A 26,962-nucleotide genomic window follows, 5' to 3' on the forward strand; every position below is an offset into this window, starting at 1 on the left:
TATATAGATTCAATGTACAGAATCCCAGTCCATGTTGATGTTGATGGAACAAGGTAGACCAGTATGAAAAAAAGTATGAACATGCATGTCGTTCTGAATAATAGCGTCTGCTATATGACTAAAATGTAAATGTAAAAAATGTGGAAACAGAGGTCACCCTGTGGTGTAGCGATATTGGGGGAGAGGTAAAGCTGTACCTTAAAGGCTCTCTGCGAGGCACTCTGAATCCCAAATGGCACCCTATTCCCTACATAGTGCACTGCTTTTGACTAGAGCCCTATAGGCCCTGGTCAAAAGTTGTACACTATAAAGGGAATAGGGTGCTATTTGGGATTTATAGAGTGTGTTAAGTGGTTTCTTCTCTTCATCTTCTTTTAGTCCACCTGCACCGACCCAGAGCCGGGCAGGTGGAAACAAATTCCTGATCCTTAATTTTGCATTCACCTACGTATATCCTTTGTTTTTCAGTGCAGATGAAGAAAAACACACGAGTAGAGGAACCAATAATGGACCATTGAGATGCACCCGCTGTCCTCACAGAGCCAGAGGCAAGGTATGTTTGTTTTACAAAGGTGTCTTTCAAAATATAGCCTAAGCCCCACACTACAGCAGTGGTGGGGATCAGGGTTTGAGAGGGAGTTGAACAGTAAAAGCCTTGTTGTTGTATCTCTCATGTGGATAACATCTCTACAGGAACGCATGCTATTCCTGAGGCAGGAAAAAAGTAACTATGCAGACATAAGTAAACAGACGACTTGGGTCTTGTGTGTTCCTCATGGTTCTGCCCTCTGATAGAGACAGGTACTTAAACAGGCTGACAGGTATTTGGGTTAATTCTCAGTCCTCTACCTCTCCAAAACATCATCTCCTCACGTTGTTCTGTTTCGTTTTTCAGACGGCTAATTAAAGGATACTGTATTGTTTTAAAGAATGTTGTGTGTAGATCAGGAGTTCTCAGTGAGCAGTGGTGTATAGGGTTGCAAAATTCCAGGAACTTTCAATAAATTTCCTGGTTTTCCCAGAAATCCAGGCTGGAGGACTCTGGATTTCCTGCTTATTCCCTCCTGATTCTGGGAATCTTCCAACAGGGATTTCAGGAAAACATTGGCATTTATTGAAAGTTTAAATAATTTTGCAACCCTAGTGATGTACTTCTGTACCCAAAAGTTTCTCAATTTTAAATTAAACAGATTTCCCAGACAACCTTAATATGAATCAGTCAATCCGACTCTGATGAGAGCAGCGCTACACTGTCACTTTACCAACAACAACATGTCCTTAATGTCACGAGTGACTAAAAAGCCAAAATTGCATTTTCTTTCCCTCCTCTCTTCCTCCTCTCCATCCACTTTCTGTGCATAATATGTGATGCTCACACCTCAAAACATCCCTCCTACCTTTTAATAAAATATCATGATCAGATTAGTACACAGTATCATTCTAAAGCCCCCCAGAGTAGAAGTCACTGAACATATATTGCACATACTCTCCCCAAACCATGTCCTTGCAATGGGCCGTCACAGTTCTCCAGGTAACAGCTGGACTTCTGCAGATACGCACCAAGGGACTAAAACAACAAGCCCTTAGAGAGTTTCTTTCTTACACAAGGTCTTTTTAACCCTGTTGCGAGGTGAGCTTTTCTACAGCTATTCTGAGTCCGCATTCTATTTGGAAAGTCTGCAGCAGTTCACGGTAGAATCGGCAGCCCTTTGTAATGTCATCAATTAGATTCTAAAATCAGTGAACATTTTCAAAAAAGGACAGAATATTTGTGCTGTTTTGTAAACCTCAACGGGTTTAGAGGGGAGTGAAAAGAAGGAACTGACCTTACAGGTAATCTGTTTAAGGCCCCTTTACTAAAAGAATGTTGTCATTGGTGTCCTTACAGAGCAACCAGTCTAGAAGAAGGTGCCCTTGGTGTTCTTACAAAGGATCTTCTTGAAGGCCTTCCTGAAGTCCTGGTTGAAGATGGTGTATATGACGGGGTTCAGACAGGAGTTGCAGTAGCCAATCCAGAAGAAGAACTTAAAGAGGGGATCAGGGAGGGCGCAGGTCTCAGGACAGATGGCCTGCAGCGAGTAGGAGAAGAAGAAAGGGAACCAACAGACGACAAACACTCCGATCACCACGGCCAGGACGAACGTGAAACGCTTCTCTCGGTTCACCATGGCTTTACGACGTGCCGCTCCTGGAGTGGTGTCTGGCTTAGACCTTCTCCCCGCCACCAGCCGAGCCCCCTTAGATGTGGCGATCATGTCCCTGTACTTCTGGATGGTGGCAGGGGAGTGGATGCCGGGTGAACCCGCCATGCTAGGGGTGTTGACTCCCCTCCTCCCCCCTCCCTCGTGCTCCATGTCACTGTCAGAGCTGTTTGAGCTATCCCCATTATTGTTATACTTTTTCCCCTTCTTCCCCTTCTTCCCCTTCTTCTCCCCATCTTTGGGTTTGGCCTGGGAAAGTGGGGGAAGGGTGGAGGAGGGAGAGGGAGAGGGGGAGACTGAAGAGTGTGAGGGACCCAGGGGTGAGGTAGGAGGGGAGGTGGTGGTTGGGGTTGGAGCTAGGGATGGATCCGGAGGATGAAGGAGGTTATTGGGGGTGGGAGAAGAGGGGGTCTCATTGGCCTGGTCGGGGGACAGTGATGGAGTAATAGCCAGGGTGGGTGGTCTGATGCTGGAAGTTTTATGGGGAATAGCTGGGGTTTTCCCTCCCTCCTCCTTCCCGTTGGCTTGGATCCCCCGAGGGGTTTGACTTGGGGTGGCACAGCCCACCCCATCCTTCCTGGGCTCGCCTGGCGGGTTCTGTGTGCGCTGCTTGGCGATCTGGTAGATCCTCATGTAGACCAGGATCATGATGAGACAAGGGGCGAAGAAGGAGCCGACAGTGGAGTAGAGAATGTACCAGCGCTCGTCGTTCAGCTGGCACTGAGGCCCCCTCTCACTACCCTCGCCACCTGGCTCGCTCTTATTCAGCGACAGGAGAGGAGGAAAGGAGATGATGGCCGAGATGAGCCACACCACCACGATGGAGGCTTTGATACGCATGGGTGTGCGCTGGCGGGAGTAGGTAACCCGGCTGATGGACAGGTAACGGTCTAATGAGATGGCGCATAGGTGAGCTATAGAGGAAGTACAGAACAGAACGTCCAGCGCCAGGTAGATCTCACACCACAGAGACTTGAAGTACCAGTAACCCAGCAGTTCATTGGCCAGGGAAAACGGGATGATGAGGGTTGCCACTAAAATGTCCGCAGCTGCTAGCGACACTAAAAACAGGTTCTGTGGTCCTCTGAGTGCACGGCTGGTCAGGACTGCGATGATGACAAAGATGTTTCCCACGATGGTAAAGACTATCATGAGGGTGATAGCCGTAGCAAAGAGCGCCGTGGCTTCGGGGGAGTAAGGGGCCAGTTGCAGGGAAGAGACGCTTTGATTGCAGGGAAGAGATGAACCGCTGGTCGAGCTATTAGTGTTGCCCAGCCCCACTGAACATGCACTATCCAAGGGTGATGCCATGACTAACACGATGGATGGGGTTGATTAATTTAAAGTGGTTAATAAAATGTTGTAGTAATCAATATGTTTGTTTTACAGTCCTTGAGGATGGCTGAGGTAAAATTATATCCTAAAAAAGCAGTCCTATAGCTGAGCTTGTTTATGTTGCTGTCAAAGCATTCACTGAAAAGTTTAGGGAAAAATGATTAGCCTATAACTGATCTTTCTACAGCCTATAAAAAGTCATTATTTCGTGTTATCGCAGTTCATTCACCTTCTCCTGCCAATTTCATCATCCAAGTCCATTCTAATCAGTCAAACGCTAAACTATGCCCATGGAGTGCGCCAGTGGTCAGTGGTTTTCTATTCGAGTGCGATGAATACAGTAGAGCGTAAATATATTTCCCGTCGATCTGGGCTATGTGGAATACCTACAGTATGAAATTAAACCGCTCAAACAATTAAAAGTAGTCCAGCACACAAAACAGAATGGATTGTAATCTCACAGCTGCTTGATTATTTTGATATTTTAAAGAGGCGAAACGTGATTGCAGGGCGGTTACAGAAATAGCCTTTCAATCTAATTTCTGACTATAATACAAGGAGACACAGGCGAGATTGGGAACAAGTTACAACCACCTTTTCCTCAGTAGGATAACCAACTTCAGATGTCAGTGCGCGCACCTTTTCTCCCTCAAAACCCCGCTGTCTCTTAGGAGACGCAAACAGCCAAACTATCTGAGCATATACAAGCTGTGTATGTAGGCTAATTTAAGAACAAATTATTCTAACAAATGTGGTTTGAACAGATTTAGCTCATACAATGGTTGCGCTTCGGCAGACTAACTGGCGTGATACCAAAATATGTCCTCACATTATTCGAGTTATTAAGTGTACTTCTTAATAATAAGTTGTTTCTGAATGGCACTGTGAAGTTAGTCTTTGTGTTGTAACTTGAGCACGTCCTCAATGTAGCCAAAAAACGTTCTGGAATTTATGAAAACAAAACCGTGTCCAACATAATTCCAAGTTGCGCATTGAGTCCATCACCCAGAGTCGTTGCGTTGCTGTTTCAGATTCCTCGTGTTTCCTCGTTACTAGAGCTCATATCTCGGTTTGGTAGGAATGTGTGCGAGTGTTTAGTATATCCAAGCGCAGAAGATGCGCAGTCATGCTTTGGCTGGCTCGTGGCCCCTGGTTCCGTCTATTCGCGCAGTGGTACTCCTGAGTGCAGCGCCTCGTTGCCTCTCTCCTCGAGTTTATCAGTTTGTCTCGCAGCAACGCGTGCATCTCCAGGAGTGAGCGTGACCGCGAGCCCTGGTCTAATAACGGGAGCGCCTCTCCTCTCCTCCTCGCGCTTCTCCAACCCGAGTGATGTCAATACGGGCGTCATGAGACCATGCCATCTCTCTTTCTCTCTCTTTACCCACTAACACACTGTCCATCGGTACGCCGTTATATCTTTAATGTAAAACACTGTAGTAGAACCCGTCCGCTATGCTTTGGTCAATTAACTCTACAGAATGCATAGGTCTCCAGCTGGAACACACTCATTTATCTGTCTACAAAGACCTACAGTGTGAGTTTCTAACTCTATAACCACCACCAACATCATCACCATCATCACCACCAATCATCATCATCACTGTTAAAATAAAGGTACAAAATAATAATAACATTATCATCACCATCATCATTCATCATCATCATTATAATCATCACCCTTCTCCTCCTGATCATTATTTCATTGTTGGTTCCATAATGGTCTATTGGCTACTCTGCAAGATAAAACCCTATTGTATGCTACCATATGTTCCCATGAATTAGCCTCTTGACCCCTGCTTGATGAAGACAAAACACAGTTGTTAGTGACATGGATTGATCAAATGCTTATTGTTCAATAGTGAAGAGAGTGGAAGCACATTAAACTGACACACATACAGAAGTGTGCATTGCAAGCTTGTCTAATAGACTAGACGCAACAAACAAAAATCCAGGACACTCTAATAAGTATAATATGGTACCTTTGGTATGGTTACATGAGACAGAAGGTTTCTTAAGCCAAAGGTTGCGTGTTCGAATCGCCTCACAAACAACTTGCGCATTTTAGCTAATTAGAAAGGTTGCTGGGTCGAATCCCTGAGCTGGACTAGGTGAAAATATATATCGATGTGCACTTGAGCAAGGCACTTAACCTATCAGGTATCAAGTTAAGACCCTGATTCAGACTGTGTCAATGTAAAAATCTTTATTACAGCAATAGGGGCAAAGGTACAGGACGGCAGGCAGGCTCAGGGTCAGGTCAGGCAGAGGTTGGTAATCCAGAGGATGGCAAAGGTACAGGTCAGCAGGCAGGCTCAGGGTCAGGGGCAGGCAGAGTGGTCAGGCGGGTGGGTACAGGGTCAGGACAGGCAAGGGCAAGGGAAATGCAGGTGCTGACACAAAAACGCTGGTTGACTTGTCAAACAAGACGAACTGACAACAGACAAATAGAGAACATAGGTATAAATACACAGGGGATAATTGGGAAGATGGGCGACACCTGGAGGGGGGTGGAGACAATCACAAAGACAGGTGAAACAGATCAGGGTGTGACATAACCCTAATTTTCCTCTAAGTCACTGGGTAAGTGACTGCTAAATACAATTTTTTTAAATGTACATTTAAAAATGTAGCAACTTTGGAACTACTTACTACTTTTTACCTGCTTTGCAACTACTTAGCATGTTAGCTAACCCTAACCTTTAACCTTAACCTTAACCTTAACCCCTAGCCTAGCAATTCGTAACAAATATAAATTTGAGTGTCCCGGATTTTTGTTTACTCTTTTACATCTATCCCTGAGTCCAGATTGGTGCATTATACAGGATCACACACACACACACACACACACACACACACACACACACACACACACACACACACACACACACACACACACACACACACACACACACACACACACACACACACACACAACTTTACCCTCTCTCGACTCTATTTACGCTACCTAAGATTAATTGCTTTATGTTTTGATGTTCAATATCGACTAAGAGTAAAATCAAGCAAATCGACACCCACACAGAGGCGTGCATTTAACAGTGTATAGATGTATAGTGTGGTTTGGTAGTTACACACACACACACACACACACACACACACACACACACACACACACACACACACACACACACACACACACACACACACACACACACACACACACACACACACACACACACACACACACACACACAGTGTGCCATGTTCTCATTACGGGTGTCAACAACTGGTGGGTGGTTGTCGTGAGGCCATAATGTTTGTTTCCCATTTTCCATCGCCCACACAATGTCAGTTAGGAGTGAGAAACCGACCATAGAATTAGATTCCTAACCAACTCATTCTGATTCCATGACCCCAACCACAAGCAAATAACCGCTTTCGTTCTGTTCAATACCAAGCGTTCTAAATACAAAAAGCACTTTTCGCAGGAGAGTGCTCTCCAATCAAGTGTTACCTGCAGTCGTGTGTGAACTATTGCGGTTGGTAAAACAGTGAAAGTGGATTCAGGAGGTTATTCTACACAATGTTCAGCTCTCACACACCCACTCCAAATAAGTCTATTGGAAAAGAACATCCCCACACACTCCAAACATATCTTAAAGAAATATCTGTCACGCTTCACTGCACATTTTGTGTTACAGAGCGACGGAACGACCGATTTCGCATGTGTAACTCTGTTTCTCATGAAGAAAAAACTAGATATTTGACTTTTGGGTGTGGTTCGTTGTGGCAGTTACTGATGTGCTTTTTGGTCAGAACAATTCTTCAACTAATAAGATTTTAGCTAGATTGATAATCTAGCTAACGTTGCTTATAATTAAGTTAGCGAGCTTGCTTAACATTGACTACAGTATATGATCAAACTAGCTACATTAGGCCCTAGACCTACCGTTGTCATCTTTTGTTTAAAAAGGTAAAAGGTCAGTGGTGAAACGTCACAACTTGGCAACTCGAGCAACAGTTTGTAATTTAGACTTGAAGTGAATTTCAAGTGAAACTTCCCAGTCGGAACAAGACATTTCCGACAACTCCCATAGCACGTGAACGCAGCATGTCTCAATGTCTGTGTGTTCTGAGGTAGGATTGGATAGAGTGCAATCCCTGCAGCTGTGTGTCCTGTGTTAGTGAGCAAGTGAGAATTGTCAAAATCAAAACCCAACCTTTAAGTAAGTCATGAAGAACTCATTAACAAAACTCAATTTTGGACGAGACTGACTTTATGAACAAAATTATCCTATTTACACTTTGTAGTCAAATTGACAAAAAAGTGTAAATAGAAAGTGACACTAGAATAAATTTTTCTGACTAATATCAATGCCACATAGGCCATTTTCTATCAGATAAATTGTTTATCGCCTTCAGTTGCTCTTTAAGCTGTGGACATTATTTTAAGATTTGTGCTTTTTTAATAAAAATTAGACTAGAGTCAAATTAGACAAGGTCTGAAGTATCCTACTGCTCTCTCAGGAAGTACCAATGGATTCCTGTCACTAGTTGTCCAGAGAGCCCACTCACCTGGTATCTCCCAGCTGGCACATAATGTTCTGAGAACCATATGTTTCTTAGAGCTTGGTGAGTGTTGTTGTCCTATGGTTATTTTGCACACAATCTTCCCACAACTTTTTGGGAATGGTACAGGATAGTTGCTTGGCTTCGGAACATTCTCAGCACATTTTTAAGGAACTTCATAAAATAATGTTATTTTCTTGGTATTTCATTACTTTAACCAGAACGTTTCCTAAAAGTTCAAACATGGTTACATTTCATTTCAATTTTGGTCATGTTCTAGGAACGTTCTCCAACTGATATTGGGAACATTCTCAAATAATTCAGAGAACGTTAACGAGCAACGTTCTTCTGTGGAAATGTCAGTACTTTAGCATAATGTTTCCTCATGGTTCTATTTAAAGTCATATTCTCACATTGTTCCGAGAACGTTAAGAAACAACATTCTTCTGTGGGAATTTCAGGACTTCAGCATAACGTTTCTTACAGGTTTCCTCATGGTTCTATTTAAAGTCATGTTCTCAAATTTTACAGAGAACGTTAAGGAAACTTTCCATAATAAATACAAGAAAACTTTAGTCACATTCAGAGAACATTCTAAAAATGTTATTTAAAAACATATACATCCCGTTCTCAGCATCAACCAAACTCTCTCTATCCTCTATCATGTTAAGTGTGTTCAGGTGTGTTGGCCGAACCCACTAGTTGGCCACACCTGATCTTAATGAGCGCTTGTATCCTTTGAAATGGGGTCTGTTTGAATAGACTAAAATGAACAGCTTTGTGTGAGTTTAAAAAAACCAGGCATGCTAGCTCCATCCTGGTGGCGCAGTGGACTAATTCCATGGTTAGAGTCCAGGAGATAGATTTGAAACTCACTGACACCGTGCCACAATAAAAATTAAATGTGTTTGCAGCCTCCACACAGACAGTGTGGGGAAAAAGGCGCAACAGTGCCTCTTCAATCTCAGGAGGTAGAAGAAATTTGGTTTGGCACCTAAAACCCTCACAAATGTTTACAGATGCACAATTAAGGGTATCCTGTCGGGCTGTATCACCGCCTGGTACGGCAACTGCACCGCCCACAACCGCAGGGCACTCCAGAGGGTGGTGCGGTCTGCCCAATGCATCACCGGGGTTGCAAACTACCTGCCCTCCAGTACACCTACAGCACCCTATACACATAGACTTGAATTCACTGGCCACTTTAATAATGGAACACTATCACTTTAATAATGTTTACATATTTTGCATTACTCAGTATATACTATATTCTATCCTATTCTACTGTATCTTAGTCTATGCCGCTCTGACACTGCTCGCCCAAATATTTATATATTCTTAATTCCATTCATTTACTTTAGATTTGTGTGTATTGTTGTGAAATTGTTAGATATTACTTGTTAGATATTACTGCACTGTTGGAGCTAGAAACACAAGCATTTCGCTACACCCGCAATAATATCTGCTAAACAGGTGTATGTGAGAAATAAAATTTGATTTGATTAATGCCTAAGCAAATTCATTTCCATGTGTCCTATTTGTGCTTGGAGTTCAAAACATTTAACACAAACTAAGTTAGCAGAGTTATAAAAATTCTTATTGAAACATTTACTATGAACGTTATTTAATAACCTATAATTTCCGTTCTCAGAACATTAATCAAACCTCAGGGAACCATAGTAAAACGTTCTCAGACCCTCCCTGGATTATAAAATGCATGTTTCCAGAACAGGTGAAAGTTTCACTTCCGTTCGCAGAACGTTTAAAAAACATTATGTTTTACACGTCAGGAGACGTATGACTCGTTCCCAGTACCCAATGGTGTAGTGGAGGGTATGCTCACTTCTGAAACCCCATGCTGCGTATCAAAGTAGTGTTATGCAGGTATACGACGTATCAGTTAATAAGGCTGATGGAACAGAACAGACTGTTGATAAACTATTATTTTTTCACATTTTAGGTGCATCAAAGTGCACACCATGGTAGGCCTTTGTGCGAATGTTACAAAATGCGAGTGGTTTCATGGACAGAGACGGAAATGTCCGTTAGAAATGTAGAAAGAGGGGAGATCTAAAGATGCAACAACTATAATGGATTGCTAATATGATTATGATAATGCATTTGGCTTCTAGACAATGAAAGAAAGTTGAAAGAAAAACAATAGAACATGAGGAAGTCTTTATAAAATAATTGTCTTCACGTTTCTACGTTTCTATGGTATTTTGGCTGTAGGCTACTTTGAAACAAGGTAATACATGTTTCATAATATGAAGTAAAACATCGTCTTCTGGTAGATGGAAAGGCTTTCCCAAAAAGTACATGTTAACTATTTACAAAGTAGCTTATTTATGCCGACCTGGCAGAATGATATCACAATTATTTGCAATAATCCAGTGGCCATTTGTTTTGCTAAATTCATCTCATGTGCTACAGAAACACTGCTAACCAAACAACAGTGCTAGGTGCTTGCCTGCACACTTGAAGTAAAGGGTAACTACTTTCGAAAATAAAATGTCTTATATTTTTCCCAGACCTCAAAATTGGTCTCCTGATGTGGTTTAAACATTTTTATGGACTTTAATAGAACATCCAATTTTTCTATAACAAAAGTGTGACTTTGAGAGCAAAGACCTGATTTTAAAAAACAGAGACCTATGAATTTCTGACTCAATTGACAGTCTCATTTATCTGTTTCAATAGTAGGCCTACTATTAGTCTCCTTGCACAGTACAGCTTGGTTTGGCCTGACTGTAAAAGACCAATATGGGATTGGTCATTTTAGGTCATTGAGTGTGTCACTGTTTGTCATAGAATTTTTCACACAGGGTGCCGTTTGGGATTTCTTTTGCTAAATTACAGTATACCCACTTCTCCAGGCACCACTACACCACTGCCAGAACCAATGAGAAACCAAAAATGTACATTCCCACAACTTCCAAGGAATTAAATGTCTCAGGTCTAAATTAGTCCCTGATTAGAGGGTAAAATCAGCCGTGCAGCAGTGCCGCAAATCTGTATTTTGACAGCACACCTTATATATGTAATTAATGGTTGTTTTACAGAAAGTATCCATATCCCTTGACTTATTCTACATTTTATTATGTTGTAGCCTGAATTCAACATTTATAAAATAGCTTTTTTCACCCTTAATGACAAAGTGAAAACGTGTTTTAGACATTTTTGCAAATTTATTGAAAATGAAATACAAAAATACCTAATTTACATAGGTATTCACACCCCTGAGTCAATACATGTTAGAATCAAACTTGGCAGCGATTACAGATGTGTTTCTGGTTAAGTGTTTCTGGGTAATTCTCTAAGAGCTTTTCATGTTTACATGTTCAAATGTTCATAGATGACCAACAGGGTCAAATAATAATAATCACAGTGGTTGTCGAGGGTGCAACAGGTCAGCACCTCAGGAGTAAATGTCAGTTGGCTTTTCATAGCTGATCATTCAGAGTATCTCTACCACTCCTGCTGTCTCTAGAGAGTTGAAAATAGCAGGTCTGGGATAGGTAGCACGTCCGGTGAACAGGTCAGGGTTCCATAGCCGCAGGCAGAACAGTTGAAACTGGAGCAGCAGCACGGACAGGTGGACTGGGGACAGCAAGGAGTCATCAGGCCAGGTAGTCCTGAGGCATGGTCGTAGGACTCAGGTCCTCAGAGAGAGAGAAAGAAAGAAAGAAATAAAGAGAGAAAGAAAGAGAGAAAGAAAGAAAGAGAGAAAAAGGGAGAAAGAGAGAGAGAATTAGAGAGAGCACAAAGGACACTGGATAAGACAGGAGAAATACTGCAAATATAACACTGACCTTAGCCCCCCGACACATAAACTACTGCAGCATAACACTGGAGGCTGAGACAAGAGGGGTCGGGAGACACTGTGGCCCCGTCCGACGACACCCCCGGACAGGGCCAAACAGGCAGGATATAACCCCACCCACTCTGCCAAACCACAGCCCCCACACCACTAGAGGGATATCTTCAACCACCAACTTACCATCCTGAGACAAGGCCGAGTATAGCCCACAAAGTTCCTCGCCATGGTACAACCCAAGGGGGGGGTGCCAACCCAGGCAGGAAGATCACGTCAGTTACTCAACCCACTCAAGTGATGCACCCCTCCTAGAGCATTTCGTATTATTCTGTACGTAAATCCGAGACATATAAATTCGAAACATATGGTATGATATGTTACGTTTGGTATCAAATTGTATTTGTCACATAAATAAAAATGTACATGATAAAATAACAATAACGAGGCCATATACAGGGGGTACCGGTACCTAGTCAATGTGCGGTGGTACAGGTTAGTCAAGGTAATTGAGGTAATATGTACAAGTAGGTAGGGGTAAACAGCAAGTAGCAACAGCATAAAAAGGGTGTCGATAGATTTTGACTAACTGTTTAGCAAACTTATGGCTTAGGGGTATAATTTGTTTAGAAGCCTTTTGGACCTTAACTTGGCGCTCCGGTACCCATGCGGTAGCACAGAGAACAGTCTATTACTTGGGTGGCTAGAGTCTTTGACAATTTTTAGGGCCTTCCTCTGACACCGCCTGGTATAGAGGTCCTGGATGGCAGGAAGTTTGGCGACAGTGATGTACTGGGCCGCACAGACTACCCTCTGTATCGTCTTGCGGTCTAATGCAGAGCAGTGATGCAAACAGTCAAAATGCTCTCGATGGTGGCACTGTAGAACGTTTTGAGGATCTGAGGACCCATGCCAAATCTTTTCAGTCACCTGAGGAGAAATAAGCCTTCTCGTGCCCTCTTCATGACTGTCTTGGTGTGTTTGGTCCATGATTGTTTGTTAGTGATGTGGACACCAAGGAACTTGAAACTGTCTACCCGCTCCACTACGACCCTGTGGTATGGTTACATAAGACAGATGGTTACTTAACCCTTTTAGCTAACCTTTCCCCTAACCCTAACCGTAACCTTAAACCTTTAACCTAACTCCTAAATTTAACCCTACCCTAACACCTTGCCAAGACTAACCCTAATGTTAGCCACCTAGCTAGCATTCGTAACATATCATACATTTAGCAAATTTGTGGCTGTTGTTTCACGGGCTCCAAACCAACTGTGCTATTTTGTTTGATTTTTCACATTGTTTGTAACTCATTTTGTACATAATGCTGCTGCTACTGTCTTTTATGACCGAAAATAGCTTCTTGACATCTGAACAGCGATTACTCACCTCGAACTGGACAAAGATTTTTTATTGAATGAGTCTGGCTCGAAGGATATACAAGACAAGGCCCAAATCCCCGGGCGTGATGCCTTGTATGAATTCGCCGACGAGTAGGTGAACCACCACTTCCCTCCGTATTATTGGCCAACGTGCAATCATTGGAAAACAAACTGGACGATCTACGATTAACACTAACCTACCAACGGGACATTAAAAACTGTAATATCTTATGTTTCACCGAGAAGTGGCTGAGCGATGACACGGAAAATATAGAGCTGGCTGCCTTCTCCGTGCATTGGCAGGTCAGAGCAGCTACGTCTGGTAAGACAAGAGGAGGGGGTTTGTGTCTATTTGTCAATAACTGATGGTGCGCAATGTCTAATATGAAAGAAATCTCGAGGAATTGCTCGCCTGAGGTAGAATACCTCATGATAAACTGTAGACCACATTATCTACCAAGAGAGTTCTCATCTATATTATTCGTAGCCGTCTATTTACCACCACAAACCGATACTGGCACCAAGACCGCACTCAACGAGCTGTATAAGGCCATAAGCAAACAAGAAAATGCTCATCCAGAAGCGGCGCTCCTAGTGGCCGGGGACTTTAATGCAGGCAAACTAAATACATTTTACCTCATTTCTACCAGCATGTCACATGTGCAACCAGAGGAAAAAAAACTCTAGACCACCTTTATTCCACACACAGAGACGGATACAAAGCTCTCCCTCGCCCTCCATTTGGCAAATCTGACCATAATTCTATCCTCCTGATTCCTGCTTACAAGCAAAAACTAGAGCATGAAGTACCAGTTACTTGCTTAATATGGAAGTGGTCAGATGATGCGGATGCTACGCTAAAGGACTGTTTTGCTAGCACAAACTGGAATATCACTGGATTAATCCAATTGCATTGGGGAGTATACCACCTCAGTCACCGGCTTCATCAATAAGTGCATCCATGACGTCATTCCCACAGTGACCGAACGTACATTTCCCAACCAGAAGCCATGGATTACAGGCAACATCCACACCAAGCTAAAGGCTAGAGATGCCGCTTTCAAGGAGCGGGACACTAATCCGGATGCTTATAGGAAATCCCGCTATGCCCTCAGACAAACCAACAAACAAGCAAAGCTTCAATACAGGACTAAATTGAATCCTACTACACCGGCTCTGATGCTCGTCGGATGTGGCAGGGCTTGAAAAATATTACAGACTATAAAGGGAAACCCAGCCGAGAGCTGTCCAGTGACGCAAAACTACCAGACGAGCTAAATGCCTTTTATGCGCACGTCGAGGTAAGCAACACTGAAGCATGCATGAGAGCACCAGCTGTTCCAGACGACTGTGTGATCACACTCTCCACAGACCTTTAACCTCTTTCAGCTAGGGGGCACTATTTTTATGTTTGGAAAAATAACGTTCCCAAGGTAAACTGACTATTTCTCATGCCGAGATGCTAGAATATGCATATAATTGACAGATTAGGATAGAAAACACTCTAGAGTGTCCAAAATTGTCAAAATATTGTCTGTGAGTATAACAGAACTGATTTTGCAGGCGAAAACCTGAGGAAATCCAACCCGGACGTGCCTTTTATTTGGAAAAATCCCTGTTCCATTGCCTGCCCCTCCTACATTTAAAGGGGTATCAACCAGATTCCTTTTCCAATGGCCTCCTCAGGCTGTGACCAGGCTTTAGACATAGTTTCAAGCTTTTATTTTGAAAAATTAGCGAGATTTATCAAAACGCGTCAGGTGTCCTTTGATTAGTTCCTGCGCCCGAGAGTTGTAGCTCAACATTTTCTTTCTCTGTAGTATTGAATAGTTTACCGTCCGGTTGAAATATTATCGATTATGTATGTTAAAAACAACCTGAGGATTGATTGAAGTCAACATTCACAAAGCCGCAGGGCCAGAGGGATTACCAGGACGTGTACTCAAAGCATGCGCAGACCAACTGGCAAGTGTCTTCACTGACATTTTCAACCTCTCCCTGACCGAGTCTGTAATACCTACATGTTTCAAACAGACAAACCACCATAGTCCCTGTGCCCAAAAAAGTGAAGGTAACCTGCCTAAATGATTACCGCCCCGTAGCACTCACATCGGTAGCCATGAAGTGCTTTGAAAGGCTTGTCATGGCTCACATCAACACCATCATGCCGGAAACTCTATACCCACTCCAATTCGCATACTGCCCCAACAGATCCACAGATGACGCAATCTTAATCGCATTCCACACTGCCCTTTCCCACCTGGGCAAAAGGAACACCTATGTGAGAATGATGTTCATTGACTACAGCTCAGCGTTCAACACCATAGTAGCTGTTTTAAATTCACCATTGGCCTCATGGTGAAATCCCTGAGCGGTTTCCTTCCTCTCCAGCAACTGCCCTACTTTGTGAGGCATTGGAAAACCTCCCTGGTCTTTGTGGTTAAATCTGTGTTTGTAATTCACTGCTTAACTGAGGGACCAATAATTGTATGTGTGGGGTACAGAGATGAGGTAGTCATTCAAATATAATGTTAAACACTATTACTACTGCACACAGAGTCCATGCACTTATTATGACACTTGTTAAGCACATTCTTACTCCTCAACTTGCCATAACAGAGGGGTTGAATACTTATTGACTCAAGACATTTCATCTTTTCATTTTTTATTAATTTGTAAAAATGTATAAAAACATAATTCCAATTTAACCCATTTTAAATTAAGGTAGTACAACAAAATGTGTAAAAAAAAAATCTGAAGGCTATATAATTTTTTTTAACAAAGGGTGACTGATTTCATTCCACTAAGAGCCACATTCTATTACTTGATGGTTGGAATGGCTCAGAATAGCGTCTCCTAAATGAAGAGCCACCAGCTTGATGCTGGTTGTAACTAGAAACATGTTTTTATTTCAAAGGTGACTCACGCACTGGAGAAGAGGCTTTAGGGCCCCTTCTGACCTGGTTGTCTAGAACAGCCAAGTCACCCATAATATTAGTCAGTTTTCAACATCCATCCATGTCTGAGAATGTCATCTACCTCTGATTCCGAAGGTTGCGTGTTCGAATCCAGCTATAAAAGTTGTTTTTGATATTTATGTTTTAAGCCTATCCCAAACCTTAACCGTTACCTTAACCATTCAGAAGTAATGCCTAACCTTCAGAATTTGGAGTTAATTTCTAAAATGTACCCTAAACTTTAAAATGCAGAGTTAATGCCTAAACTTAACCTTAAACACGTTGAAATGTTTTATGTTTGGAACAACTTCGACATTTGACGTTTGAGAAACATCTAATTCTGATGTGAGACTGTGAGAGCTGGTAGGTCTATCAGTCTTCGCCTCTAATCAGGGACTGAATCAGACCTGGGACACCAGTTGAGTTGAATCTGGCAGTCCTCTGGACCTCAAGACTTGTATTTGAGTATCCCTGGTTTAGGTGGATCACCATGCAAGAAGGTTTTGGAGGGACCCATTGGTTTAGTGAGAAAGCCTGCCACTTTGTGTGTGTATGTGAAAGAAACCTCAATTGAACCAAGGTGGGTAGGTGCTGGTGGTATCCTTATGTTATTCCAATCACACAAAAGCATCTGTATGTGTGTATTTGTACTTGCGTGCATTTGTGTGTATATGTGTGTGTGTGAGTGTATGTGTGTGTGCACACCTTTGTATACTGTATCGTTGGCCTGGAAACATGTAACGATTTTGAAGAAATCGCCTTAACACTCACACAGTCATCCTCTCTGGGAAAGCTTCTCTTGTAATGTGTGTGTGTGTGTGGAGCAACACTAGAACGTAAAGCCCTACCAGAAATTTCACATGTTCTTCATTCTGCTTGGCACACGGTATGTGTGTGCATGTGTTACATTGAATTGGCCATGATTGGCCTGCCAATATTTCACCCTGCACAGTGTAAGCAATATGTCAATCTCTGTTTGTATTTTCTCTTGCTCTCCCACTCCCTCTCTCTCTCTCTCTCTCTCTCTATCTCTCTCTCTCTCTCTCTCTCTCTCTCTCTCTCTCTCTCTCTCTCTCTCTCTCTCTCTCTCTCTCTCTCTCTCTCTCTCTCTCTCTAGCTCTCTCTCTCTGTCTCTCTTTCTGTCTCTCTCCATATCTCTCTCTCTCCATATCTCTCTCCATCTCTCTCTCTCTCTCTCTCTCTCTCTCTCTCTCTCTCTCCCTCTCTCTCTCTCTCTCTCTCTCTCTCTCTCTCTCTCTCGGTTAGAGCATAAATAATCATCTCCCTCCGTGTGTGGGTACGTAACTGCTTAGAGTGATGCGTGGAGACAAGACAGACCTAATCATTTCAGACAGTAAATATTAATCTGAATAACTGATTTATTCATAGTTCATAGTACTAACTGACATTTACATTTAAACACACACTCTCCCACTGTCTCTTTCCTTGGCCCAAACGTGTGTGTGTGTGTGTGTGTGTGTGTGTGTGTGTGTGTGTGTGTGTGTGTGTGTGTGTGTGTGTGTGTGTGTGTGTGTGTGTGTGTGTGTGTGTGTGTGTGTGTGTGTGTGTGTGTGTGTGTGTGTGTGTGTGAGAGAGTGTAAGGAACATATCATCTTTAAGTACTAAAACAACCACAAGATGGTGCTGAGTAAAAGGAACACATGTTGTCCTTTTTCGTTTTGTTACGTATTCTTGCCAAGAGAGAAGGAGTCTTGATATTGACTAAATGCCTTAGCCATGACAGATCTGTATTCGTACTGGGACTAACTCTGACAACAAGAGATGATTGAGGACCTGAACAGGACACACACACATACTGAGATAATACATAGAGCTACAAAGCTCTTTATCCAGGCTTTGGTTTGATCAAGACAGCAAAATGGAATTATATTCTGAGAAAATGAAGCAGTCCGTCTTCATATAGGTAGGCTAGTATCCTCATGGGGGTGAGGGGGAGATTTTAGGGTGAGTGATGGAGGGGGTGGGGACACCGAATAAAATGTAAAATGCATCAGGTAATTTTACCTCACGCGGAAGCATCAGGGAAATGCTTTACTGTAAGGGAGGGACGGTTAAGCTAACGTATGCTAATGTGATTAGCATGAGGTTGTAAGTAACATGAAAATGTCCCAGGACATAGACATATCTGATTTGGGCAGAAAGCTTATATTCTTGTTAATCTAACTGCTCTGTCCAATTTACAGTAGCTATTACAGTGAAAGAATACCATGCTATTGTTTGAGGAGAAAGCACAATTATGAACTTGAAAATGTATTAATAAATGAATTAGGCCCATTTGGGCAGTCTTGATACAACATTTTGAACAGAAATGCAATGGCTCATTGGATCAGTCTAAAACTTTGCACATACACTGCTGCCATCTAGTGGCCAAAATCTAAATTGCGCCTGGGCTGGAATAATACATTACCAGATCTAATGTGTTATATTATCCTACATTATTTTTCCTTTCAAATGGCATCAAGAATATGCTTATCTTTGCTTCAGGTCCTGAGCTACAGGCAGTTAGATTTGGGTATGTCATTTTAGGTGAAAATTTAAAAATAGTGGCAGGTCCTTAAGATGATTTATACAGTTGAGATAATTTAGATGACATTTTCAAGTTAGAGAGGAATAGCAGGCACTTGTCTTCATGATGCCATTAGGTCTGGTCAGAAAGATGTCTTTCTTTTTACATTAGATAACATGGACGGGGGACCTGATCCTCAAGCCTAGATCAGCACTCCTACTCTGAGACACTCAATAAATACGGCTCCATGTTTAAAATTCCCAGTCTGGCATTTTTTGCCCTTAACTTCTCAGATCTCCCTCTCTCTATTTCCTATTTTATAAATAAATGTCAAAAAAGTCGTAAAATTATGAATGAAAATGGAGTCTGATTCATATTTTGGTATTTGTTTCATTAGTACATTGTTGATATAGTCCCAAAATGTTTTGCATGTCAGCAATCAAGTTTTCAAGATATGTAACTTTCAAAATACAGCTTTTTTTTAAACTAGGCAAGTCAGTTAAGAACAAATTCTTATTTACAATGACAGCCTAGGAACAGTGAGTTAACTGCCTTGTTCAGGGGTAGAATGACAGATTTTTAACTTGTCAGCTCAGGGATTTGATCAAGCAACCATTCAGTTACTGGCCCAACACTTTAACCACTAGGCTACCTGCTTCCCCTAGGCTAATCTGGCCTGTATGATGCATTTTGCATCATGTGATGCTGCGTTTGGCTTCATGTAATGGAAAATGCATCATAGGTGCAAATTTCGGTATTTTGAGGAGGACTGGTTCTAGACCGCCATCCCCTGGATATCTCTAGATATCTACATTTATTATCTGAATAATACTAAAACTTGGTCTTCAAAGCTATCACTAGAGGACGCTGTTACATTATAAATCAGTTCTTCATACAGACAGGTGTTCGCTGTCCCTCTTTGCTTTATGGCACTGAACTTGATCCACTACAGGCTTGTGCAAGTGTAACGGATGTGAAATGGCTAGCTAGTTAGCGGGTACGCGCTAGTAGCGTTTCAATCAGTTACGTCACTTGCTCTGAAACCTATTAGTAGTGTTGCCCCTTGCTCTGCAAGGGCCGCGGCCTTTGTGGAGCGATGGGTAACGATGCTTCGTGGGCGACCGTTGTTGATGTGTGCAGGTCGGCCCGAGGTCGGGGCGAGGGGACGGTTTAAAGTTATACTGTTACATTGATGCTGTTGACCCGGATCACTGGTTGCTGCGGAAAAGGAGGAGGGGGCGACGCACAATTGGCATAGCGTCGTCCGGGTTAGGGAGGGTTTGGCCGGTAGGGATATCCTTGTCTCAGTATGTAAAATGTAATATAAAATGTATGCACTCTACTGTAAGTCGCTCTGGATAAGAGCGTCTGCTAAATGACTAAAATGTAAAATGTAAATGGCTGAAATGTTAGTCTTGGCGCATAAAAATCCAATGTCCAGAGTTTGATTCAAGTTGAAAAATAATACATTTATTTGTCGTTCTTCTGGATACAAAAATGCATAGAATTCTACCAAAACTAATTCGGATCATTAAACTAAAGGAACAAACAGCATGATAAACATGGTCTGGTACGGTCAAAAGACTGTGTGCTGCTATTCCAGTTACTCCCAGTAGGCCTTGGAGCATGTACGCCTTTTAACTGTATTCTCCATTGGCCTGTAGAGGGGGTACATACACCTGACAGGGGATTAGTGGCAAACACACATACAACAGAAATGCATTGAATTGGAAACATGCCAATATACAATATGACATATTTGGCTCCTACATTGTGTATGCCAGTGATACAAAATCTCAATATAATCCACTTTATATTCAGGCTGTAACTCCACAAAATTTGGAAAAAGTCAAGGGGTGTGAATACTTTCGGAAGGCACTGTATGTATACAGGGCATTATTATATAAACATACATAGACAAACATGTGTTTTCCAGTTTATAAAGTATTTAATCTATGTGAAAAACAGCAGGAATCTGCCTCCACATTGGCAAATAAAGTGCAATAACCGACAGTGTAAATCACAATACTGTCAAAACCATAATAAAATGATTCAAAATAAGTTTTATAAAAACACCATAACGTTTAAGATGGCTTCTTCCCTTTGCCCAGAGCAGACCTGCAAGCTACAGCCAACACCTATGATTTGATGAGGATGAGCTTGTTTCAGATTTGCACTGGTGTTAGGAAATTGATTGTATTGATGTATTGCCCTTAATACATTAAATCACCTGATCAAGATACAAATCATTCACATTTAGTTTTACAGACAGTAGTTATTACTCCGGTACCCAACAACTTGCTGGGGTTTATCACACAGTATAGGCCTTTATGTCAGCCCTTGCAAAATGTCCAAAAAGGCAAACAGCACATACATATATATATATACACATATACACATATATATATATATATTTCTCTTGCCAGTCTCTGTGGGTTTCTCTCAGATACAGCCCAGCCAGTGGCAGAGTGGGTAAACATTTCTCTGAGCAGTTATATGAGGCTGTGGCCACGCAAAGACACATAAAAACGTGTGAAATCGATACACATTCTTCATCACAGTCCAAGTCAACTTTTTGGACTAATCCACCTAGTGGAAGTGCATATATACGGTACATTTCTCTTGAGTCTTCCTCAGAAATATATCTCTGCGAGTCTTGTTAGTGGCAAATCATATATATAAATATATAGCTAATGATGGGGTCAGTGACACAGAACGTCAGTCTCAAACTGCAGCAGCTGTCCCATGAAGGCCAGGTTAGGAGAGATGACCTGGCGTCGCTGCTTCACGAAGTCGAAAGCCTCGTCCAATCGGACGCGGCGGGCGTGGATGAGGTAGGCCAGACAGATAGTGGCCGAGCGAGAGATGCCGGCCTGGCAGTGCACCAGCACACGACCACCACTCTCCTTCACCGAGTCTGCAACAGAGAAGGTACAGAGCAGGGTAGTTAGCTTTGAGCTCTGTGTTTTAGCACACAGTCTCAATAGTCTAAAATGGTTTCCTTCCTCGTCTCTTCAATCTAGATATATGTGAAATAAATGTCCCAGAAATTGGCAATCTTTCACCTGTCCTGCGTTTTCAAATTAAGGAGAGGAGACAAAGGTCGTGTTCCCCTGCTCAGATGTTGCTGACGCATGCCAGATCTTACAATGCCTTTATAGATACTTTACGTATCAGCTTACCACATCATATGTTATATTAATCTGGTGCACGACGCCACAGTCAATGACGTGGCATGCAACCATTGGTGGATGATTGCAACGTCTGAGCAGGGGAACCTGACCAATGTCTGCGTACCAAATTAGAATAAGGTGCCTTTTGGGACACACCCAGAAGGTGATGCTAGTAGTAGAACTGACCTATGAAGGCGATGGCCTCAGGGAAGCGGGCTGCGATGTCTGCAGCCAGGCTGTCCTCTACGGTGAGTCTCATGTATTTTAGGTCCTCTTCATACAGGTTGGGGCTGGAGGAGGACACGTTGAGCACTGCCGTGATCCCCGCTGCAGTGAGAGTTTCGCGCCGTGACGAATGAACTGCACTGCCCAGGAACAGGAAGGGGAGGAGCTCCACTGGACCCTCCTGTTAATCGAACACAAACCAACCAATCAAAAACAATAACCAACCAAAACATGACTTTGATTTCAATCCATGAAGGAAAAACATCCCAAACCAAATAAAGTAGTGGACAAATGCCTGAGAAAAATGTCCTCATGCAACTGTTTCAGTTATTTTCCCAGTCTCTCACCTGATCATAGAGTGGTGTTTTCCGCCCTGTCACGCTAGTCTCCAGGTCCATCATTGCAGGGCTGTGTCCCAGCAGGTCTGGGGAGTTGAAACAGACTTCTGAATATTCTTCATGGAACCCCTCAAAGCCACCTGCCATTGAGAAACATTACAATGTCACTCAGCAGCTCATGACATAACTCCTTACCTTTTCTGTACCAGATAGGAACATGACCTAGTTAGATGATGGTTTGTAGAGGAAATTATAAAAAAAATGTGTGTAACGAAATAATATGGTTATTATAATATTTTGGCCTAAAAATATTAATTAACAACTCCAACTTTGGACTTTTTGGGGTATTCTTATTCTATTTTGTAGGCCCATTTGATTTAATTCAAAATGTATCTAATAGTCGACTTGTTTTGCTTTGTAGCCTGGTAAATCTCACCTTGTAGAAAGCAGATCTGTGCTGAGCTGGATTGGACATCGGCTTGTAGAGCGTTCAGCAGCATACTGGCCAAGCTCTCCCCTTTCAGTTCGGCCATAGAAAGGCTACTCTCATCAAGCACCACCATTGGCGAGAAATCCCCCCTGCACAGCCGACCAAGGAGGTCCTTGTCCGCGACCAACCACTCCAAACAAACAACGGAGCTCTTGGACCGACGCCGGAGCATTGAGTTCCAGTTGACATTGCGGGACTCAGAGATGTGAGTCCTGGAAAAGGCAAGGAAAGGCCGACAGTCTAGCAGTACACAGCTGCCTGAGGCGAACTGGTCACAGGGAGTTCTGAGGATGTGGGCCAACTCAATACCAGTTATCTCCAGAGGCTCGCTGCTTGAACACATTATTTAGTTCTGGTCCCAAAAATAAACAGGTAAAAAAATTGTCGCTTTGATTTGTTTCTCCTGTGGAAAGTTATAGACTAGCCTAAAAGCAACAAAATGTTTGGCAAAACACACTTGTTCTTGATCAGAATATATTTAAAACTTGATCAACTAATTAAAACAATTTGACTTCAGCCAGAGAGTACTGAATGTGACTATTTCCATAAACAATTCACCTCGAAATCAGTACTAAACTGTCTTTACCTCTTGTTTCTTGTTAAGAGATGGGATGAGATTGGAGGGACAGGGTTTTATACCAAACTGCTACTCCGCCTTCTTTTTCCACATAAGGAGGACACATCACAGACGGAACGACTATATAAGCTCATCTGTCTGTACCGGAACTCCTTATAAGGTGTTTGACGTAAAAACTCAGATTTTCCAAAACCACACGTGGTGCTCGGGGTTTACCCTGTGTTTGTTCTAAATTACATCATGTTTTGACTTTAAGCACCCATTTTTAACACACACACACACATCTCATTTAAACTGTTTACATTGATTTACAGCTGATTCATGGAAATTGCAGGGGGGTAGCCTATGACATATAAAACATATTATTTTTGACATGCTATTTTGTTATCAATCAAGGGTTTACAGATAAGTTTAGGGTTGGGTTAAAGGTTATGGTCAGATAAATATCTGTGTTTCAGTTCCCATCCTCTAGTTGTGTCATGTGACAGTGAAAGTTGATTAGAATTAATACCTTGCTGTTGATTAGAATGGATATCCATTATCACTGTGGTGGAAAAATACCCCCAGACAGCCAGCCAGCCATCCAAACTACAGAACAGATACAAAGTTTGTGAATGTCTGTTTGAGATGCATTAATATATATATATATATTATTATTATTTAAAGAGTAACTTTTCATAAAAAAACATGTTTTGGGCATAGTTATAGTGAAGCAAGTCAATTATGGTCTTCATTTTGACAGTTTGTTTCAAAAGTTATATATTTTGGTCATTTAGTAGTAAATCTCTCTCTTTTTCGCCCTAGAGGTGCAACTCTACCGTTGAAATCATGATGCAGAGGGAAGGTGCCTCTACGTCATCTCAAGGGAGGGATTCAGGGTGTCCGCTTTGTTATTGTTCTAACTGCAGATTGCAGCTTTAAATCAAATAAAATGTTATTTGTCACATGCGCCAAATACAGCAGGTGTAGACTTTAATGTGAAATGCTTACTTATGAGCCCTTTCCCAACAATGCAGAATTAAAAAGTAAGAAAATCAACTATTTTGTGAATGTTGAGAATATTATAAAGAAAATGTGCCAAACAAACAGGCGTGTGTGGATTAGTGGGTGCATTCATGCATGTGTGTGTGAGCGCTTATGTAATGAGTTAGGCTATTTTGCACAGCAGAGAAGGGTAAATATTTACATCATCCCCTATTCATAAACTGTTTCCCACCCCCTCTCTCTGGCTCCCTCCCTCTCTCTGATTTACATGTTAATCTGACCCCAGTCTGGTTGGAGTTGTCCCTAATCTGAGCTAATGTTCTGTAGAATTCCATTCATTAACTCTCTTTCATAGCATTAATTAACTCTGTTATTCATAACTCTGTTTCAACTTTGCCTCCATTCATTCTTTACAACAACAATAGTAACCATGATTGTCTACCACTGGTGAGTCATAACTGTGTGCAGTGATGATGTATGTAGTTGTAATGATGTAGGCAGCAGAACTGTGGTACTATGCTAGAGTATCTACCTTCCATCAGCACAAAATACAGCTAAACAGTCATCTGACCTCCTGCTCCCTTCTCCACCACTTCCTTGTAATCCACAGCACATCCATTCACTGTTTCTCCCACTCTTTTCCTCCCACTCCACTTCCTTTCTCTCCCTCCATCTCTCGTTCTCTCTTTCCCCCTCCCTTGCCTTTGTAAACTGAGACTGCACGAATTGTACCAGAGTGACACACACACACACACACACACACCCACACACACACAGTCGCACGGTTATAATTGCCAACAGGCACACACACGGAACACATATCATGCCTGCCAACCGCTGAGCTAGCTTTACTGACATGCAATACAAACACAATCTGTCATGCTCTCCCACACAAAACCCAGAATATTACTCAGAGAGCTACAGTACAGTGTTCTATGATCCTTCCTTAAATAGAGACTGTGTGTGTGTGTGTGTGTGTGTGTGTGTGTGTGTGTGTGTGTGTGTGTGTGTGTGTGTGTGTGTGTGTGTGTGTGTGTGTGTGTGTGTGTGTGTGTGTGTGTGTGTGTGTGTCTGTGCCTGTGTCTGTGTGTGTGTGTGTGTGTGTGTGTGTGTGTGTGTGTGTGTGTGTGTGTGTCTACGCACCTGAGGGTGCACATGGAGGTTAGAGTAACAGGATGCATGTTGTACAGCTTCCTGTAATGCTGACATGTGGGCGAACGACAAGAGGAAAACACCCCCATGACCCACACACACACACCTTTAAAACCTTCATCCTGGAAAATACACTTTGTTAATTTTCCAAACGAGTCAGTGAGCAATGCAATAGTGAAATTAATTATTGTTGCCACCCTCACATGTAGGATGCTGTGGCTGACACTGAGGCAGTGTGACAAGTGTCTTTTAAAGTCAAGCATTGTCAGTGAAAGGGGCTATTCCATGAAGGTGGGAAATAAAACAAAAGCGCTACAGTAGTCAAGACCCTGTATCTCTTATTACTAATAAAGGTTAAGATAGGAAATTCAAATATTTTGAAAGGTAAGATGACTAATAACTTAGCTTGTTTTCAGTTTCACTCACTTGATTACATTGCACAAGTGAAGAAAAACCTTGTGTGTATGTTCATCAACAGTATTATTACGCATATCAATGTTGAGCAACCATGAATCTTTGCAGAGACACACTGGACACTTTGAAGGAGCTGGTTTTGCAAATGGAATATTTTTTTGTGAGAGGAAACCATCTTTTGATTGATTGATTGGCTAATAACTCCAGTACAAAATATTGATGATGATGATTAGTGAAGGGCCCTAATGTAGACTGTTTTACTTCTCTGTTATGTCCCTCTTTCACTCATGTGTCTCTCTCTATCCCACTTTTTAATACTCTCTTTATCTGAATGAAAAGGGAACTTGAATATGAAAACTGTCTCTGTTTCCCCTCCCCTCCCCCTCAACCAAACCTCCCCTCCTGCTCCCACAGTGGATTATCTAGAATTAGGTTAACGTTTGGGAATATTAATCTGAAAAAGTCTGTAATCTAGGAGTTTTACCTCCATCCCTCACTCCTCTCATCCTCCCTCTTTTCATCCTATCCCACGTGTCTATAATCTTCTCTCCGTTCAGAAAACCTTATTGAGGTCAATCAAGTGAATTAAATTAAATGATGTGTGTGTGTGTGCTACACTATCTAAGATAGTTATTAACAGTATCAGTATTCATTTACACCCTTTCTCTTAACTCTTTTGTGTTTTTTTAACTCAAAATCTTGTCCATCCCTTCTCATATTCCACATCAGTCACATTCTTGTTCCTCTGTCATCATCTCTCCCCTTTCCTTCCCTCTCCTCCTCTTCTCTCTGTTGTCTCAGAGTCGTCAATCTGGTGGAAGGACATACACACATTGTTCAGTCTTTATAACATGATGTCATTCTAT

The 26,962-nt window shown here is 42.2% G+C and overlaps 2 protein-coding genes across 2 annotated transcripts; both read right to left on the minus strand.

The window, feature by feature from the left end:
• Positions 1-1,898: 1,898 nt before the first annotated feature.
• On the minus strand, positions 1,899-3,368 carry adra2b (adrenoceptor alpha 2B). Its single transcript, XM_039012817.1, has one exon. It carries the CDS (start codon positions 3,351-3,353, stop codon positions 1,899-1,901), a length of 1,455 nt encoding a protein of 484 aa, XP_038868745.1. The 5' UTR covers positions 3,354-3,368.
• Positions 3,369-20,197: 16,829 nt separating this feature from the next.
• dusp2 (dual specificity phosphatase 2) lies at positions 20,198-23,561 on the minus strand. Its single transcript, XM_039012818.1, has 4 exons — positions 22,916-23,561; positions 22,489-22,619; positions 22,103-22,322; positions 20,198-21,660 (listed from the first exon to the last, which is right to left on the minus strand). The coding sequence occupies exons 1-4, from the start codon at positions 23,310-23,312 to the stop codon at positions 21,446-21,448; spliced, it is 963 nt and encodes a 320-aa protein (XP_038868746.1). The 5' UTR covers positions 23,313-23,561; the 3' UTR covers positions 20,198-21,445.
• Between the last annotated feature and the right edge of the window lie 3,401 nt (positions 23,562-26,962).

This window comes from Salvelinus namaycush, chromosome 18 (assembly GCF_016432855.1).
Source record: "Salvelinus namaycush isolate Seneca chromosome 18, SaNama_1.0, whole genome shotgun sequence".
Classification (NCBI taxonomy): domain Eukaryota; kingdom Metazoa; phylum Chordata; class Actinopteri; order Salmoniformes; family Salmonidae; genus Salvelinus; species Salvelinus namaycush.

What these genes read in the sequence shown, in the direction of transcription:
- dusp2 (XM_039012818.1), bottom strand. Translation starts at nt 23,312, where the DNA reads ATGTGTTCAAGCAGCGAGCCTCTGGAGATAACTGGTATTGAGTTGGCC. An exon ending in AAACACCACTCTATGATCAG is followed by an intron (nt 22,323 to 22,488) that starts GTGAGAGACTGG and finishes TTCGATTAACAG; the next exon opens with GAGGGTCCAGTGGAGCTCCT. An exon ending in TGAGGCCATCGCCTTCATAG is followed by an intron (nt 21,661 to 22,102) that starts GTCAGTTCTACT and finishes TCTCTGTTGCAG; the next exon opens with ACTCGGTGAAGGAGAGTGGT.
- adra2b (XM_039012817.1), bottom strand. Translation starts at nt 3,353, where the DNA reads ATGATAGTCTTTACCATCGTGGGAAACATCTTTGTCATCATCGCAGTC.